The sequence below is a fragment of the Hemicordylus capensis genome, chromosome 1 (assembly GCF_027244095.1).
Source record: "Hemicordylus capensis ecotype Gifberg chromosome 1, rHemCap1.1.pri, whole genome shotgun sequence".
Classification (NCBI taxonomy): Eukaryota; Metazoa; Chordata; class Lepidosauria; order Squamata; family Cordylidae; genus Hemicordylus; species Hemicordylus capensis.
In genome coordinates, this window is record NC_069657.1 from 173,567,838 (window position 1) to 173,585,551 (window position 17,714).

Genomic DNA, 17,714 nt, shown 5'->3' on the forward strand with positions numbered 1-17,714 from the left:
TATCTCAGAAGATTAGAAAAAAATGTGTGCGAGATGCCACCTAATTTCTAATAACATTTCTTCGGAGCACCTATATTTATGGCACACATAGTTGTTGGATCAAAACTTACTGCTTCACTTGTGGAAACTCCATCTATTCATGGAAGGAGAGTCACATTCAAAGGAGAGATCATCCAGTACAGAAGACATCTAGAGATTCCTATGCCAGAAATGGAGGAGCAAAACATCCAGAGAGTAGTCACCACACGAGTAGACCTGGGTAGGGCTGCTCATGTGAAGCACCAGGATCAAGGCCAATCCCAGAACTGCAAGTGCACCCTTTTACCCAGGTACAGGGTTGTGTGAATGCTTGGGCTTCATGCAGCCCGAGCAGATACAGAGCTGGGTGCCTAGAGTGCTCAGCTCACTGTGGGATCTCTCAATACACCGTGTTCATTGTGCGGTGTATTGTGGCATATCTGGAGGCTGGGACATATTTCCCCACCCTCTAGAATGCCATGCAGCTTGCAGAAGCTCCGGTTGTGTGGGCTCATGAGCTGCATGGCCCAGGACCATGCCAGATTATCTGGGTGGAAGGCAGGTGCTATCCTGCCTTCCCCTTGACCCCCCGCACAACCTCCCCAGCACTCTCAAAGTTCATGTGAATGACCTCAGAGAAAGGCAACAAGCATGCTGTTCAGACTTGCAACAAGTGCCTTCTGCTTAACTGAGCATGCTCACCCACCACATTTGCTCTTTGAATACAGAAGAACCTCAATATTCATGGGTGTTCCATTCTGGGCTGTAGCCGCAGATATGGAAACCGTGAATATTGAGTTATGGTATCATGGGGGTTAGGTTCCTGGTTGGCTGAAAATGTCAACTTCCACACAAGGGGAGCTTCTTACTATGCTCTGCTGCTCTCAGAGTCATGCTGTGCTCCCAAATCTGCTGAAAGTTGGCAGAAAATTGGCATCCTCCCACCTATCTTTTTACAAAGACAGGAGCCATTTTGTGGCTCCATTGAAGAAAATTGCAGCTGAAAATGACCTCCAAATCATTTCTGGCCACCTCCGACCTGTGGATATGTGAGGTTGGCAAGTTCTTTTCTCTTTTTTTCACATATGCCGAGGTCGGGTGACTTTTTCCCAATTGCGGCTAAGCGAATCTGCAGATATGGAATCCACAGATAATGAGGTCCACCTGTACACCACCAATCACACAGCAAGACAAATGTCGACAGCTAAACAACATTCCAGTACTGTCTCCTTGAAGCCCTGTGATGCCAGAAAGGAAAACGGGCAAGGCATCTCTATATAAGAACACCACAATTGGCTTAAGCTCTTAGAGCCTGAGGCTGAGAAAGACTCACTTAGGGATGAATAAAACTGATCATAGGAGGCCAGAATTCTTATCACATGCATCACTTTGCAAATTCTTCTCACTCTATTGCCTATCTTGCTCAGGAGTAAGAGGAAGACAGCAATGAGAACAACAGGACTGGTTAGTGGGATGGTTCACCATGATACCCTACTCTTTCCCTCTCAGAAGCATCTTTCCAGCAGTTGGGACAACAACTAGTTAGGATCTAACAAGCCAAACTAAATGACCAGGACAAGTTACAATTATCAAGATAAAATTTCATTCCTTTCTGAGGGAAAAGACAAATTTGGCCACAGTGGCAAAATGGGAATAACAACACAGCCTACCTTTCTGATTTATTTAAAAGTATTTCAACAACGTCATATATGTAAAGTATTTTGAACACTTTTAGTTAAGTAAATAATGTTTAATAATATCGTTAAGAACTCCCACTTGTTAAAGGGTTCCTCCAGCAACATAAAATGGGAAGTAATACACTTACTCTTTGGCACTGAAATTTTAACTCTTAATTGAACAGTAGAATCTGAGAACCAAATTACACAGTGACTTTTCCAGTCATGCAGTCACTCTGGTGGGTAGATAATATATCGGGATATTCATCTTAGAAGTTGAATGTATAATATATGCTGTTTCTTGAACACATTATATGCTGAAGCATCTGCCCTTCAGAATCCAGTTCGTGGTGAAGCTTATGGAACACAACACATCACAATTTTGTATGTACCCAAGCAGGCAGTCTAACTGGAAAAAATATGTGCAAATTTGTCTTGATGCAACAGTTAAAATACATATTAAAAGGCTTCCAAATGATCCCTATGGTGTTTAAAGTTGAATATACTCCTCATAAGATACATAACTCCATTACAGCAAATTGCAACGCATCAAGGTTGTAAGCTTTGGGTGGTATACAAGTTGGTTAATTAAATAAATAATGTTGACTCTGGCCAAAAAACAAACAAACCCTGTGAGTACACAGAATTCCATTTTAGCAACCCTCCAAAACAGCTGCATATATTCCATATTGCATATACTAATAGAAATGTATGTAGCTTATGCCTTCAGTATAATAGTACACCTTGAATAAGCAAGCAAGCAAAATTGTTTGTAAAAACATTGATGCCCATTCAGAAAAGCATAGCAGAATTAAAATAATCTCATGGGGAAAAGTCTTCAAGTTTCAGCTTTAATGAACAAACCAATTATCATAATTTAACTAAAAGTATCTCCCTTAAACTACTGAGAAAAGGTGTTGCTTGTCATAAAATGCCAAACCATGGCAACGACATAAATCAGTTCCATGCTAGTGTGCTGACTCCTCACCTTCGTCTTCTCCTTGTACACCTTGATTTCCCCCTCACATAATTGAATAGTAATCCCAGCTCAGACTATATTTTGCAATTGTGATTTTATTAGCCGACAAAATTTGGTTCTGTTTTCTTTTATCTGTATAACTTCCACAAACTATAATTTTCTCATTTGGAAAATGATGGCAAATTACGGTTTCCTGCAAAATTTGAAGGAAGATCAGAGCATGTGAGGGGATAAGGAATCAGTCTATTACATTTGAACTGGCACTGATTCACTTTTATTTATTATATTTATATCCCACTGTTCCTTTAAGGAGCCCCGAGCAGTGTCCTCACAACAACCCTGTGACATAGGCTAGGTAAAGATATAGGTAACTGAGTCACCCAGTGAGTTTCATGGCCACACAGGGACTTGAACTTGGATCTCCCTGGTCCTAGTCCAGTACCCCAATAGAGGGCTGCACAACTTCAGCCGTCCTGCAGATGTTGGATTCCAACTCCGATAATTCCTGACTATTGGCCATGTAGCTGGGATGATGGGAGCAGTAGCCTGAAAACAGCTCGAGGGCCAAAGCTGTGTTCTAACCACTACTATACCACGCTGGCAATGCGAAAAGATGACGATATGAGGAAAAATGGTTTAGGAGTTCTTACAGTATGCCCCTTTTGTTTTGTGAGCCAATTTCACTGGCCAACATCCTGACTGAAGCTGTGCCTGTGTAATAGGGTTGCCAACATTCTGTTGCCCGAATATGGGGCACAACTTGGGGGGGGGGAATCTCGGGGCCATGGAAGCTCATACAAATCAAGTGCAACACAACATTTTTGAGGTGGGAGAGAATTACGTCACATACCTTTTGGACCATTCACACACACCAAGTGCAATGCAAAGCATTTCTAGGGAAATAACTGTACAGACTTCAATAGATCCACACCCCATTTTTATCATTCACCACAAACCCACAGGTCTGGGAGAGAATGCATTTGTTTAAAAAACCCATAGTTCCACACAGCATTCTTGATTTACAAACCTGGCTTGAGTGGAAAATAGCAAGAGAAACAGCCTTGCTTTGCAGTTCAAACATACACCTCCTTAGATCACATATCAACTTGCTGGACAGATTTTAAAAAACTGCACAGGCCCCATGCTATGACTTCAGAATGCTTGTGGACCATTCAGAAACCAAGAGAGATGGTTGGTACACAGCGGGGGGAAACCTACACAGATCACATGCTATTCCCCATTTTCCTTGGCCTGCAGGCAGGCAAGCACAGAGATAGCAGCATGGCTTTCCCCACACACTGCTTCTGCCTGCAGAAGCTCTGCTTCCAGAAGCCCTGACTTGCAGCTAATCATTGGGTGGAGAGAGGAGGAATAGAAGCTTAGCTTTCCCCGTGCCCTGGAGAGCCTCCAAATGGCTTTAGGCATGCAAGGAGAACTTTGCATTGACTGGTGCCAGGCGGCCAATTTGAGAGTTGGTGCCCGCCCCCACACCAGCCCAAATATGGGGGGAAAGGTATCCTGAATGGGATATCAATTCCCACCCCCCATAATACAGGATGTCTCAGCCATCCCAAGACAGTTGGCAACGCTACTGTGAAAGCAAAGAAAGCACATGCACAGTGGCAGCATACCTGCTTCTCAAGCAGAGGTGCTCATGTGGGGCAGAACTGATTTTCACCAGTTTCCCCTTCCTTCAGAAGTGCTCTAAGTGACACACAAATATGCCCCTCAGCAATGTGTTTCCAATCTTGCAGAGTCCTTCCAGAGCACAGGGAATATTTAAGGCTCTATAGGCTCTTTCACAACAGCTTATGTACAACAGGAACATGAGGGTTCCCATCATGCCCCCACAGTCCCTTGAAATGAACACACTTTGCTAGTCAGGGTGGCAGCCATTATTACATTCCTCTGTTTTCGTGGCCGACATAAGGAAAATTACTCAAAGTAGTCCCACTGATATCACAACACATTTGTGTGTCTTTTTAATTTCAGTCTTCATCATGTCAGCCTACTATATATGTATACACAAATTATTAGCTTTCATCTTTAGTCTCCTATTCCGAGCAAATGAAAAATGTCACCTTATACTTTTAACACCATTTCAGGACCTGCAACACTATACAAACAAAGTTCTAGTGGCTCTTATACCATTTCTCTTTGGTAGATGTGACAATTGCATCTGCTTGGAATACTTGAAAAGAACAACAGTGGTGATCCTTTTTTTTTTTGTCCCTGCTTCCTTGTCTGAGTTATTTAAAATGAAAAATAGATCCTCTGCTTATTAGCACCAGGAGCTACGTAATGGTGCAGCGGGAAAAGACTTGACTAGCAAACTAGAGGGTTGCCTGTTCCACTCCCCACTGGTATGTTTTCCAGACTATGGGAAACACTTCTATTGGGCGGTAGCAAATATGAAGATGCTGAAAGGCATCATCTCATACTGTGTGGGAGGAGGCAATGGTAAACTCCTCCTGTATTTTACCAAAGACCAGCGCTGTCCTTAGGGCATGGCAAGCAGGGCAACCAGCCCAGGCCCCGCTCTTTTAACTCCCATTAGAATTAACTAGAAGGGGGCCCCCCACTGACACTGATGTGCCCCAGGCCCTGCCCAGCCCCCTGATGTGCCCCAGGCCCAGCCCCACCCCACCAGGGCTCTCTAAGGTCAGCTCTGACAAAGACAACCACAGGGCTCTGTGGTCACCAGGAGTCGACACCGACTCGACGGCACACTTTACCTTTACTTAATTAGCACCGGAGCCGAAGACAACTTTATTCCCAACTATGAGCTAAAGAGAATTATGATCATTTGGTATTAGGCAAAATGTGTATAAAAGTAAAAACAGTTCTTATATCACAACAAACCACACATTGTTCCACCCAGTGATTCGATGAAAAAGCAGAATGTCATGGTATCATTTCTACTAACTATTTTTCCCTAAATAGTTGGCCTAGCATGCCATAAATATACTCAAAAGGTCTCTAGAGACTTCTTACATGTAACAAGGCCTGTCCCTTGGAGGATATCTGCAAAGCTGCATGCTTCCTTCCCCTCATCCTTCCCTTCTGCAGCAAGAATTCCCCTTGCTTCTCTCTGAACTTTAACCATGGTTAAAATTTCTGCCAGTCTTACCCATGGTTGTTAACCGGAACTGCACCTTGACAAGATTTGAAATGAGCATTTGAATCTTAAGGCATGCTACTGTCCTCTCCTCTTTTAAGACAATTGTTATGGTCTACTTTCTCCCCCCCCCACACACACCTTTGACCTTTTTACTTTGGCCTTCTCCTCTTGATTTTTGACAGCAATCTTTATATGAAACCATTTACAAGAATTTCTGTCACAGATCCCTTAACTATGATTAATGGATGAGCCATGTAACATATGCACTGACCCCAAACTGACAGCCTCCATGAACATGAAAAACTATACTCAATCACAATCTGGACTGGAGTGTGGCGACACCCATAGATGAACCATATATCTCCAAAAATGTTAAACTTCAAAAGTTTATAATGCCATCCAGATCAACAGGAAATTCCTAAGTAAGGTTTGGAGAGTCATATGCATATAACAATAATTTAAGCTTAAAGAGGGGGAAAAACAAGATGATACCTTCAAAATATCTGTTAAATTATTCCAAATAAATGCTAACTAGAAAGTACTTTTGTATTAAGAGAGCGATGACTTTTTAAATATTACATTAATCTGCATGTGGAGTGTACAAAGTAACACACAGTTGAATCCTAACTATGTTTACTTACCCATAATGGTTAAGGCTGTAGCTTTTGTGAGTTCTTCTTTCATTGAATCTATCACTTCAAAATTGCCCCCATCTAAGTTGCATCGGTTTATAGTTCCATTCCCTGAACTGATCCAGTATAGCCTGTTTTCTCCATAATCTATTGATAAACCTGAAATGAATTCATACAACACATAAAGCATATTTCCAGCAATGTAAATATATACAATTTGTACTTCATTATCTAATTGTTTGCACAACAGCAAAATGCATTCACAAGTTTTGAAGCACTTTAAAAAGCAGCACCTCAGCTGTAGGAAGCTTCTGGGTGCATTTTTAAAGGCAAATCCAAACCTCAAGCAATAACTCAATCATAGAAGTCCCTTGATATACACATATTGTAAGATGCCAGCAGCACAAACCAGGAGATCTGGCAGCAAAGCCCAAACATCTTGTTTTCTGCCCCACTAGGGGCACCTTGTAGGAGGACAAAAAGGCTGCCTTGCTGCTTCACAGGGCCACTTGCTTAAGGTTGGGAGAAGACACTGTCAGTTGGAGCAGTGACATGGAAGCCAATAATAGCCCTGCTGGACCTTACATATGTATTTTCTCATGTTTGACTTCCCAGTTTGAGAGACTCCTTGTTTAGTAGCTGCTGCATATTCTTCTGTTGTCTGACCCCACCTTTTTTAACCCTTCAGAACCTGTCTGCCTGTCTTGGACCATGCCTGAGATCTTCGGTTATCTGATTTAGAATCTCACCACCTGCCTGTCTTGTACTGTATTTGCCTTTGGCACTCAACCTTTAGTTGCTGCCTCTGAACTTGATCTGTGTCTGTCCTGGACCATGCTGAGCCCTGACATATATACAGATTTTTCCAACATAAGCATTAACGAACTGTGAGAGTATATAAAGTCACTTTCCCAAAGTGGAGTCTAGATATAATGAATAGGCCTTTTTCTTAATATATTCAACCTGTAGCACTTCATGCTGGCATAGTGGTGCTTGCACGGTCTTCCACTCACTTGCTCTTCTCTACGACTACAGACATTTCAATACGGCTTTTCAACAGAAGGTTTCACAGTGGTTTTCAAAGAAACATAAATAAGATGCTCCCCTGTTCCTCACAATCTAAAAAGAAATGCAAAGTACTACCAGCATCAGCCACTGAAGGAATGCTGTGTTAGGGTTGGATAGGGCCAGTTGCTCGCCCCATGATAGTTAGAAAAGATTCGCCACTTTAAAAGGTGCCTTTTTCTTGGTTATCAGGGTGACTGCTAACTGAGTAAATTTAGTTAGCTAACTGCTGACTTCTCACTGCCACCACCACCACACAAAGGAAGCAAGCTGCACCTGCTGGGCTCACCTATCCATGCTCCTGTATCACATGGCTCTGCAGCCTGCCACAGAAGCAGAACCTCCCCTCTGGCTTCCCCATTGGATGGGTGGTCAATAGGAAGGGGAAGGAGACAGAGGAAGAGAAGCTGCCCATGAGAGCAAAACGTTCTGAGCAAACAAAATGTTCCAGCTGCTCCCCAGAACTTTGGACACCACAACACATGCAAACGAGTTGTTTGGTCCCCCAAATCGTCTTTCTTTCTCTTAATGCAAACAAAGTCATTTGGTCCCCAAAATAGTCACATGTCCTCTATAAAAGTTCCTAGTTGGCAACCCTTTTAGGATCCCTTTCTAATAGGTCTTTTTGCTGGATAAAAATGACTGCTGAGACATTATTTACACTACACTAGTTATAATTCGATCGCACTTGGCTGGCACTACATGAGATATAATTCAATTCAAGCAGATTTAAAGCTGAACTGCTCTCTCAACTTAAAACAGCCAATTCAAACATGGTGAAAACATCAGCAACATCAGTAATACCCCATTGCAACAAAGCCCGAGTATGTATAACTGATATAAATACAAGTTCTTCTCCTGTTTACTTCCGCCTTCATTTCTCTCCCTCTTCCTCTGTTAGATTTCGTCTGTCAGATTTTTAGATGGGCAGCTCCTTGGTTCAGGGACCAGTCCTTTTAGAGTTTGCAAAGCATCAAGCAAATTGAGGGTATCAATACTATAGTTGTTGCTATTGTAAATAATTCTTACAACCACACAAGAATTATTGTGCTGTATTGCACATGAGAGGCTAGCTGTTAGGCTGCCCAGTAAGTTCAGAAGGAAGAAGTAATTTGAATTGGCAGCCTCCCCAAACATATTTCATTTTCTCAACTACTACACTTACCACAACTGAAATACATTGAATAATGCAAAGATGCCTGCCCGATGCCTGGCTGATGCCTGCCTCCCCCACCCCACCCCGCCCGCCCCTGTCACTTCCTAGACTTGCCTATTAACTGATATACCACCAGAGATGAACTGAGACAATGCTTCTGTTCTCCATCCCCAACAGACAAAAGGCAACTTCTCTTTTGCCAGCTTTGGAGAGAGACAAACCAGGTTCCTAGTCAAGAAGCTACCAGAAACAACTGAAACCATGCCTTCACTCTTTATGCCTAACATCTCTTCTGTTGGTGCCAGGCCCCACTCCTATCTCTCCTCTGTTTTGTAGTTGGGACTCAGAGCCAGGCCTTTTGAGTAATCTGGGGAAGGGATGATTAATTTGGTCTCATTTTTAAATCAACCCTAATTAATGTAATTAATTAATCCGTTTGGCTAATTGATTTTGGTTGTAACCCTGACTGTCAGATATAACTCCTGAGTATATGCCTCCTGAGTGTGTGAACTCTGTTCAAAAATTGTTACGAGAGAAACTCACAAAATTGGCCGAAAGTTCATTTCCAGGCACTAATCAGTTCAAACATAATTCACAATGGTGCTAACGGAGCAAAGAGGCACCTTTTAAAGTCATGGTCCTCTTCCATTTATTAGTGCAACTGGCCCTATCCATCCCCAGCACAGCATCCCTCCAGTGGCTGTTGATGGTGTCTGCCTTATGTTTCTTTTCGGATTGTGAGCCCTTTGGGGACAGGGAGCCATCTTATTTATTATTTTTTCTATGTAAACTGCTTTGAGAACCTTGTTGAAAAGCCCGTATATAAATATTTGTAGTAGCAGTAGTAAAGGGGACAATTAGCCATAGAAGAGAAACAGCAAGAATAGAAGTATGGTGTTCGATTGAATATGTTGTCTCCTGTTCTAAGAAGAAGTATTGTTGCTGCATTTTGCTTTCAGAATAAACTGCATATCATGATTCCTCGATATCCATTACTGCTATTATGTAGTACATCAACTTTTCAGGGACACTGTCTGGAGGGAAAAGGGACAACACGGAAGCAACAGATTTTTGAGCAGGCCACAGGTTTCTACAAAACATGCAATAATGTGTTTATTATGGCAGCAGTACGATGGTTGCACTGACTCCAGGCTGACAACCTGGGAAAATTGTGACATTTCTCAAAGAAGCAGAGACTTTGATATTGGGTATATTCCGAGAACTCCAGCTTTCTCTATTTCATGCAAGCAAATTTCTAGACATGGTAATAGGATATAAAATATACGGGCATAGTCTCTTAACATCTCAGAAGTCAGAATGAGGGCTAGCACTAGATAACAATTTGCTCTTCCACATTCTAGCAGAGTTTGGATAATATCCAGAAGAAAGTTAGCTCACTGAATGCCTAATTGAATTCAGTGGTGCTTAGTCATGGTGCTTTGGATACATGCCATGGAATAAATTGTGCAAAGAAAGCAAACATATATAAAATTGACAACTTTGAACTAAGTCATATCAGAGCAAAGAATGTGACTTTTCATGGCACAGGATTGTTACTGCCCTTATTATTATTACTCTTATTATTTTACTGCTGCATGTATATGCTGTGCACTATATGCAGAATTACTATACAAGAAATATATATAATTGTGACTGAAACCTGTTAACGTGAGATGTCATTTTCAAATAGACTTTTAAATAGAAAATTAACATCAGGAAATATATATCTTAAATTAGGAAAATACTGTTAATGAGCCCAAGCTTTTTGCTCTTAATAATCCAGGACCCAAGAAACAGAAACAGATCGATAATATTTAACAATGGATTAGCTTAGCATGCTGATTTTTATTTAGAAGACACAAAATTCAGTCAAAACTGCCTGAAGTTGGCAATTTTTAATGCAGTGTGAATTCATAACCATACTAGATGGATATTCTGACAAGACAGTTTGCTGCTCATATGGTTTTTAAAATCCAACAAGAAAAAGCATATATCAGTCAATTATTAAGTATACTCTTTATACAAACAAATCAATCCAGTAAATTGCAGAGTCTACTGTGGAGGTGTCCAGCAACTCCTCTTATGGGATTAGATTGGATCATTTTAAGTTTGTGACTCCTTAGGAAGTGGACAAACTACTTTGGACTGTATGTCCTACAACCTGTTCTCTTGACCTTTGATCAACTTGGCTTATCTCATCTGATAATCATATTATCAGAAATTGTCTGGTATATATTATAAACAGTTCTCTGAGGGAGGGCAGGATGCCTCCTAGGAACATAGGAAACTGCCATATACTGAGTCAGACCATTGGTCTATCTAGCTCAGTATTGTTTTCACAGACTGGCCGCGGCTTCTCCAAAGTTGCAGGCAGGAATCTCTCTCAGCCCTATCTTGGAGAAGCCAAGGAGGGAACTTGAAACCTTATGCTCTTCCCAGAGCAGCTTCATCCCCTGAGGGGAATATCTTGCAGTGCTCACACATCAAGTCTCCCATTCAGATGCAACCAGGGCAGACCCTGCTTAGCTATGGGGATAAGTCATGCTTGCTACCACAAAACCAGCTCTCCTTGCCTTAAGGAGGCTATTATTAGACCACTTTTGAAGAAAGCTGCACAGTAGTTAGCTAATTACAAAAATGTTTCTAATCTTCCATGGCTGGGCTCGGGTGCTGACCTCTCAGCTCCAGGCAGTTTTGGTTAATGCAGATTATCTAGATCCATTTCAAGCTGGCTTTGGATGATAGGGGTATGCACAAAACCAGCTGGCCCAGTTCAGTTCAAATCTGAACTGGACCTGAACTGGACTGGGCCAGTTTGGTCCAGCACCCCCTCAACCGCTCCATTTGGTTTGGTTTGTGTGGGTGGGTGGGTTCCCAAATAAAATAAAATTTAAAAATAATTTTAGTCACTTATCCGCTCTGGGGGTCACTAGCACAGCTGCAGGGGGCCTCCAGAGGTGCCTCCTCCCCCTGCCAGCTTATGAAATTGCCCCCCTTGCCTGATTCAGGCACTCTTTGGTCCTTTCTGGATGCTCTTCAGCCCATTCAGGGCCTCAGCCGTGTTGTGTGGCCATTTTGGAGGCTGGCGCACATGTCCATTAGCCATGCCTATTAGGCATGTGTGGCAGCCTCCAAAAAGGCCACCGTGGCAGGGCTGAGGCCCAGAACAGGCTGAAGAGCACCCAGAATGGGCCAAAGAGTGACCAAATTGGTCGAGAGGGGCAATTTGAGAAGCTGGTGGTGGGAAGGCACCTCCAGAGACTCCCTGCGGCTGTGCTAGCAACTCACGGAGGGGGTAAGTGACTAAAATTTATTTTATTTTATTTTATTTATGAACAGCCCCAAACAGCCGGGGTGTTTGGTCTGGTACCTAACCAAACTGAGAGGTGTTTGGTCCAGCGCCAGACTGTCTAACTGAACAGGTTCAAGGCTGGGATCTCTCAGTGGATTTCGATAACATTTACCATGGTATCCTTCTGGATCACCTGAGGGAGGTGGGATTGTGTGGCACTGTTTTACAGTGATTCCGCTCCTACCTCTCTGGTAGATTCCAGATGGTGTCGCTTGGAGACTGTTGTTCTACTAAGCGAGAACTAAAGTGTGGAGTTTCACAAGGCTCCATACTGTCTCCAGTGTTCTTTAATATCTACATAAAACTACTGGGAGAGAACACCAGGAGGGTTCGTGCTGGATGTTATCAATATGTTGATGACACCCAGATCTACTTCTCCATGTCAACCTCATCAGGAAATGGAATATCTTACCTAAATGCCTGCCTGGAGGTGGTAATGGGCTGGATAAGGGATAACAAACTGAAGTTGAGTCCAAATAAGATGGAGGTACTGACTGTGGGGGGTTGGGACTTGAGAGATGGAATAGATCTGCCTGTTCTGGATGGGGGTTACACCTGAAAGATCAGGTACGTAGCTTGGTAATGCTCCTGGACCCAAAGCCCACCCTGGTTTCTAAGGTTGAGGGAGTGGCCAGGAGCGCTTTTTATCCGCTTCGGCTGATAGGTCAGCTACGTCTATTTCTAGATGTAAATGACCTTAAAACAGTGGTACATATGCTGGTAACCTCCAGGCTTGACTACTGTAATGCACTCTACATGGGACTGCCTTTGTACATAGTCTGGAAACTACAATTGGCACAGAATTCAGCAGCCAGATTAGTCTCTGGAACAACATGAAGGGACTATATAACACCAGTTTTGAAAGAATTGCACTGGCAGCCGCTATGTTTCCAAGTGAAATACAAAGTGCTGGTTATTACCTTTGAAGCCCTTAATAAAGCCTCTTTTGTCATAAACTCTGCCACCTGTTACAATCTTCCAGAAAGGTTCGGTTGCGGTTGCCACCAGCTCGTTTGGTGGTGAGCCAGGACTGGGCTTTCTCTGTGGCTGACCAAGGGCTTTGGAATATGCGCCCTGCTCAGATGAGAGCATCTCCTTCTCTGTTTTCAAGAAGACCCTCAAGATTCGTATGTTCTTATCAAGCTTTTAATTAGAATTAATTTTAATAATTTTAAATGTTTTAATAACTGTTTTATGATATTGTTTTTATTGTGTTTTGTATTTTAATCCATGTTGACTTTTAAAAATCATTTTAAATTTTGTACAGCACCTACAGATGTACATATTAGGCATTATAAAAATATGATGAATAAATAAATGCTGGTTCATGGAAAACATCACATCAAAGAATCCAATATTTGTTATACAGTTCAAGATTTGGTTGATTTCTGTTAGTGATACTAAAAAGCTTCCTCTCCTCCTCCCCATGAAGTTAACTCCAATTTTTTTCTCCAAAAAACATAATATAATACAGAAAGACAGAACAGTACAATGGTCACCTGATCTGAGCATAATCACTTCATGTAATACATTTCATTTTACAAATGTATTTCTATTTTACAAGGAATGGATGAGTTATTTTTATTTAAACAAGGAAAACATATTTATGCACATAAAGTGTGTGCATAAATAGCAGCTTTGGCCACAGCGGGACTACCCGTGCAGATCCATACATTCCCTTATGTGCACATTTTTCCACAGTGGAGTGAGCAGACACTTCTCCTGGAGCACTTCTAAAGCCCTCTGTCACAAGAGAGATAGGTCACCGAGGGCAGTGACCTGTTTCTTCTGTGACAGAGGGCATTGGGAAGCACTCCAGGGGAAGTGCCCATTTGCTCCTCTGTGCAAAAACACATGTGTCAGGTAGGGATGTGCAAACAGGTTTGAATTTAAACTGGTTCAAATTCAAACTGGTTCAATTTGAAGGTTTGAACTCAAACCAAACAGGGCATTGAATTGGCAATGCCAGTCCGAGTTAGAACCAAACAGAGCCTGGTTCTGTTCAAACCAGTTTGAACTTGTTTGAGCTTCCAACACTGGGTTGTGTGGTAGGCACCTATGGGTGCCAACTACCACCCAAACCCCACAGCAATTTGAGACTCCTGCAATTATTTGTGAAATTTTTTTTGAATTTTTTTTCATTGGGTATAATGGGGACACAAACTGGCCCATTATACCCTATGTAGAGCACCTAGGGGCACAAATATGGGGTGTGTGATCGGCACCCAGGGGTGATTACCACCCACCAAACCCCAAGGCAATCGGAGACTCCTGCGATAATTTGAGAATTTTTGAAGTTTTTTTCAATTTTTGCATTCCTCCCATAGGGAATAATGGGGATTTGAGGCATCTCTACCACTTTTGAGGGGTGCCAGGGCACCCCAACATGGGTCTGGGGGCACAGCAGGGCTGGCCTCAACTCCCCCAGGCACCCCCAAGTTGATAGGACTCGTTGTTATTCATTTATGAATGTTTAAAAATTATTTTTGCCTCCATTGAAAGCATTGGTGAGCCTTTCATTCAGAAGAACACACTGTACTATGACCTTAATTACTGTGAACCGAACTCAGAGTTCAGCAATACAACCATTAAGGTCAGTAGGTGAAAGGTCTATCAATGCTTTCCTATGGATCCCAAAACCAATTCTTTAAAAATTCCTAATTAAACAATCAATCCTATCAACTTGGGGGTGCCTGAGTGGGAAGGCTGGCCCTGCTGTGCCCCCAGACCCACTCTGGGGTGCCCTGGCAACCCCCAAATGTGGGGAATGGAGCTGCCTCAAATCCTCATTATTCCCTATGGGAGGAATGCAACCACTGAAAAAAATCTTCAGAAAATCATTAAAAATGGTGACCTAGAGCAAAGATGTGGTGGCCCAGACACAGTCTGAGGTGTTTCTTTCCCCACAGGCAAAAGGCATGCATTGCACACATGAAGAGAAGAGCAGGAGAAGAACCAGGTATGTGTTACTTTAAGTTCTCCTTCAGTAGTGTGTTGGTGTGTTGTATTTGCCTTGCCCGTCTTTCTTTGCACTTTGAATGCCTGCCGAATTGGTTTCACTGCCTTGTGCACTCTAGTTAGGTCTTGTTGGTTTGTGGCTGTTGTTGTGTAGCTAGTCTGTGCTGTTGTGTTGTTTGGTTTTGTCCCCTTGGCTTTGTAGTTGTTTCTGTTGTGGGTTTTTTTGTTCCTAGTTTTTAGGGATGTGCAAACCGGTTTGAATTCGAACCGGTTTGAATTCGAACCAGGATGGTTCGAAGGTTCGAATTCGAACCGAACCAGCCATCAGGTTCGAGCTGCAGGTTCGAATTTGAACCGAACCAGGGGGTGGTTCGATTAAAATTGGTTCAAACATCCAAAAATTGGTAGGATGGTATCTGGCACCCAGGGGTACCTGCCACCCAAACCCCAAAGCAATCGGACACTCGTTCGATTTTTTATGGATTTTTGAAAAATATTTTTATTTTTTTCTCATAGGATATAATGGGACTCGAACCAGGCCATTATACCTTATTGTGGAGCACCCATGGGGGCCAACAACCACCCAGACCCTGAAGCAATCGGACAGTACTACGATTTTTTATGAATATTTGAAATATTTTTAATTATTTTTCTCATAGAGTATAATGGGACCAGAACCAGTCCATATCCCCTATTGTGGAGTGCCTAGGGGCACAAAAGCAGGGTAGGTGGTAGACAGACAGGGGTGCCTACCACCCACAAAACCCCAAGGTAATTGGACACTCCTTTGATTATTGGTGAATTAAAGTATTTTTGAATTCTTCATAGGGAATAATTAGGATTGCAGGAAATGTATAGCTTCACATTGGGAGGAAAGGGGTGTCGTAGAGTGGAATGTGGTGGGTGGTAGTTCCTAGTGTGGGCAAGGAACCTATCAGAATTATTTGAAAGGAATTGGGCAAAGGGCTGATTTTTAAGTGATTTTTGAAGTTTACGCGTCTTTAAGGTTTTTCTCCATAAAGAAGCATGGAGGTTTTCAGCAAATGTATAGCTTCACGTCGGGGGCAAAGGGGTGGCCTAGAGAAGAGTCTGGTGGGTGGTAGTGCCCAAGGGGGGCCAGGAAGCTGTCAGAATTATTTGAAAGGAATTGGGCAAAGTGCTGATTTTTAAGTGATTTTTGAATTTTATGTGTCTTTAAAGTTAGCAATGAGAGTGGATTCATGGTTTGTCATTGAAAATCTTATATGCTACCAAAGAATCTACACTCAGAACACTTCAGAAACAACAAAACCCATGGGGGTGGTTGGCACCCTCTTTGCACTAGACCACCACTCACTCTGGGCCACCCCAGCACCCCACAAGTGGCTTTAAGGTTTTTCTCCATAGGGAAGAATGGAGGTTTCAGAAGCCCCATAACTGCACTTGGGGGGTGCTGGGGTGGCCCAGAACGAGGGAGCAGTTCCACTGCATGCCAGAAGCTGCTATTTACACACATGTTTCATTGGATGTCAGCCACTGTCAGTTATGGCCAGCAACATTGCAGATTTGTTCTTCAAAATGCATGCAAACACATAGAGTTAGTTCTTGGAAATACGTCTTCCTTGTTTAAATAAAAATGTTGTGTTTTTTTAAAAAAGGAAATATTTTTTGAAACGCAAAGTGCATGAAAGAAAGGATAAAGGAAAGTATGATAGGGACATCACAATAATATTTTATTATAAAGAGTTCAGTCAGAGAATAAAGGAGAAGAGTTCCAAAAAAACAGGAGGGCATTTTGAGTGGCAGATTTTCAATGAGAAGTGATTTGAGAAGCACATGAGACAGTGAGAGAGTTCTTTTATATTTTTCCAGGTTTCTTCATGTGAAGAGGGCATTCTCTTAAATGGAACATTCTGTTCAGAAACAGAGGCAGAATGTTCTTTCATTAGCCATTATCTTATCTAGAGATCAGTGTACCCCAGCAATTGTCCAAGGACGGTGTTATCTCTTTTTTTCTTTTTCATTTGTAAGCATTCTTGTTCATTTTATTTCATTTTAATCATTAGCATCTTCCACACTCTGGGAAATGGGGCTCGTAAATAACACAAAAAGTTAAGTAGTGAAATATAAAGCACAATCAACGTATACAGGCAACTGCTGTCTGCTTGTTGCAGTAGAGATACTTTAAGTAAAAACAACACAATAAAGCTAAGTTGAAAATCTAAATTTCATTGCTATATCGGTCAGCGTTGCATTTTAAATATTAATTGGGATTCAATATGTAGTTAAGTGTTTCCGTATTTTCATTAGAAGTAGTGACCTACCTACAAGGCATTTGTGCTGTGAAAAGGAGCTTCCCTTCAGCTGACAATAGAGCGTTTACTTTTCTGGCCTGTACACAGTCTTCCTAACAGACACCAGCACCCCTTTTGGAATAGCTGCAATCCCCCAGAAGTGTCTCCTAAAACTTCCTTAGATAGTGGGCCCTGAACATTATTACTCACTTGCAGTGTCTAATAGCACACATAGGTAGGCTATTAATTTGGGGATGGCTCCTTCTCGGGGTGGTTGGCTGATTGTTGCTGATACAGAGCGTCCCAAAATACCAGCTCTTCCCACTGGCCCTGCTCTCTGGGTGAGCCTGATGCTGCCACTGCCCCAACCCCACCTCCGAAACCTGGGCGCCACTCTCTCCTCTTTGCAATGTGTGCTGAGCACTGCTGCTTGCTATTTGTGCCCTGTGCCTGGCACTGGCAGTGTGGAGAGGGCCTGGGCTCT

The 17,714-nt window shown here is 42.5% G+C and overlaps 1 protein-coding gene across 10 annotated transcripts in view; it reads right to left on the reverse strand.

Annotated features, from left to right (window-relative positions):
- Positions 1-17,714, reverse strand: part of LRP1B (LDL receptor related protein 1B) — a 1,420,219-nt gene that overhangs the window by 305,727 nt on the left and 1,096,778 nt on the right. For all 10 annotated transcript variants that reach the window (XR_008308477.1, XM_053255348.1, XM_053255339.1 and 7 more), the window contains one exon: positions 6,436-6,585. Coding sequence is in view for 9 of the 10 variants with exons in the window: in XM_053255348.1 (XP_053111323.1) it covers positions 6,436-6,585 (150 nt within the window). In the remaining variant the exon portion in view is untranslated. The remainder of the gene's footprint in view (positions 1-6,435; positions 6,586-17,714) is intronic.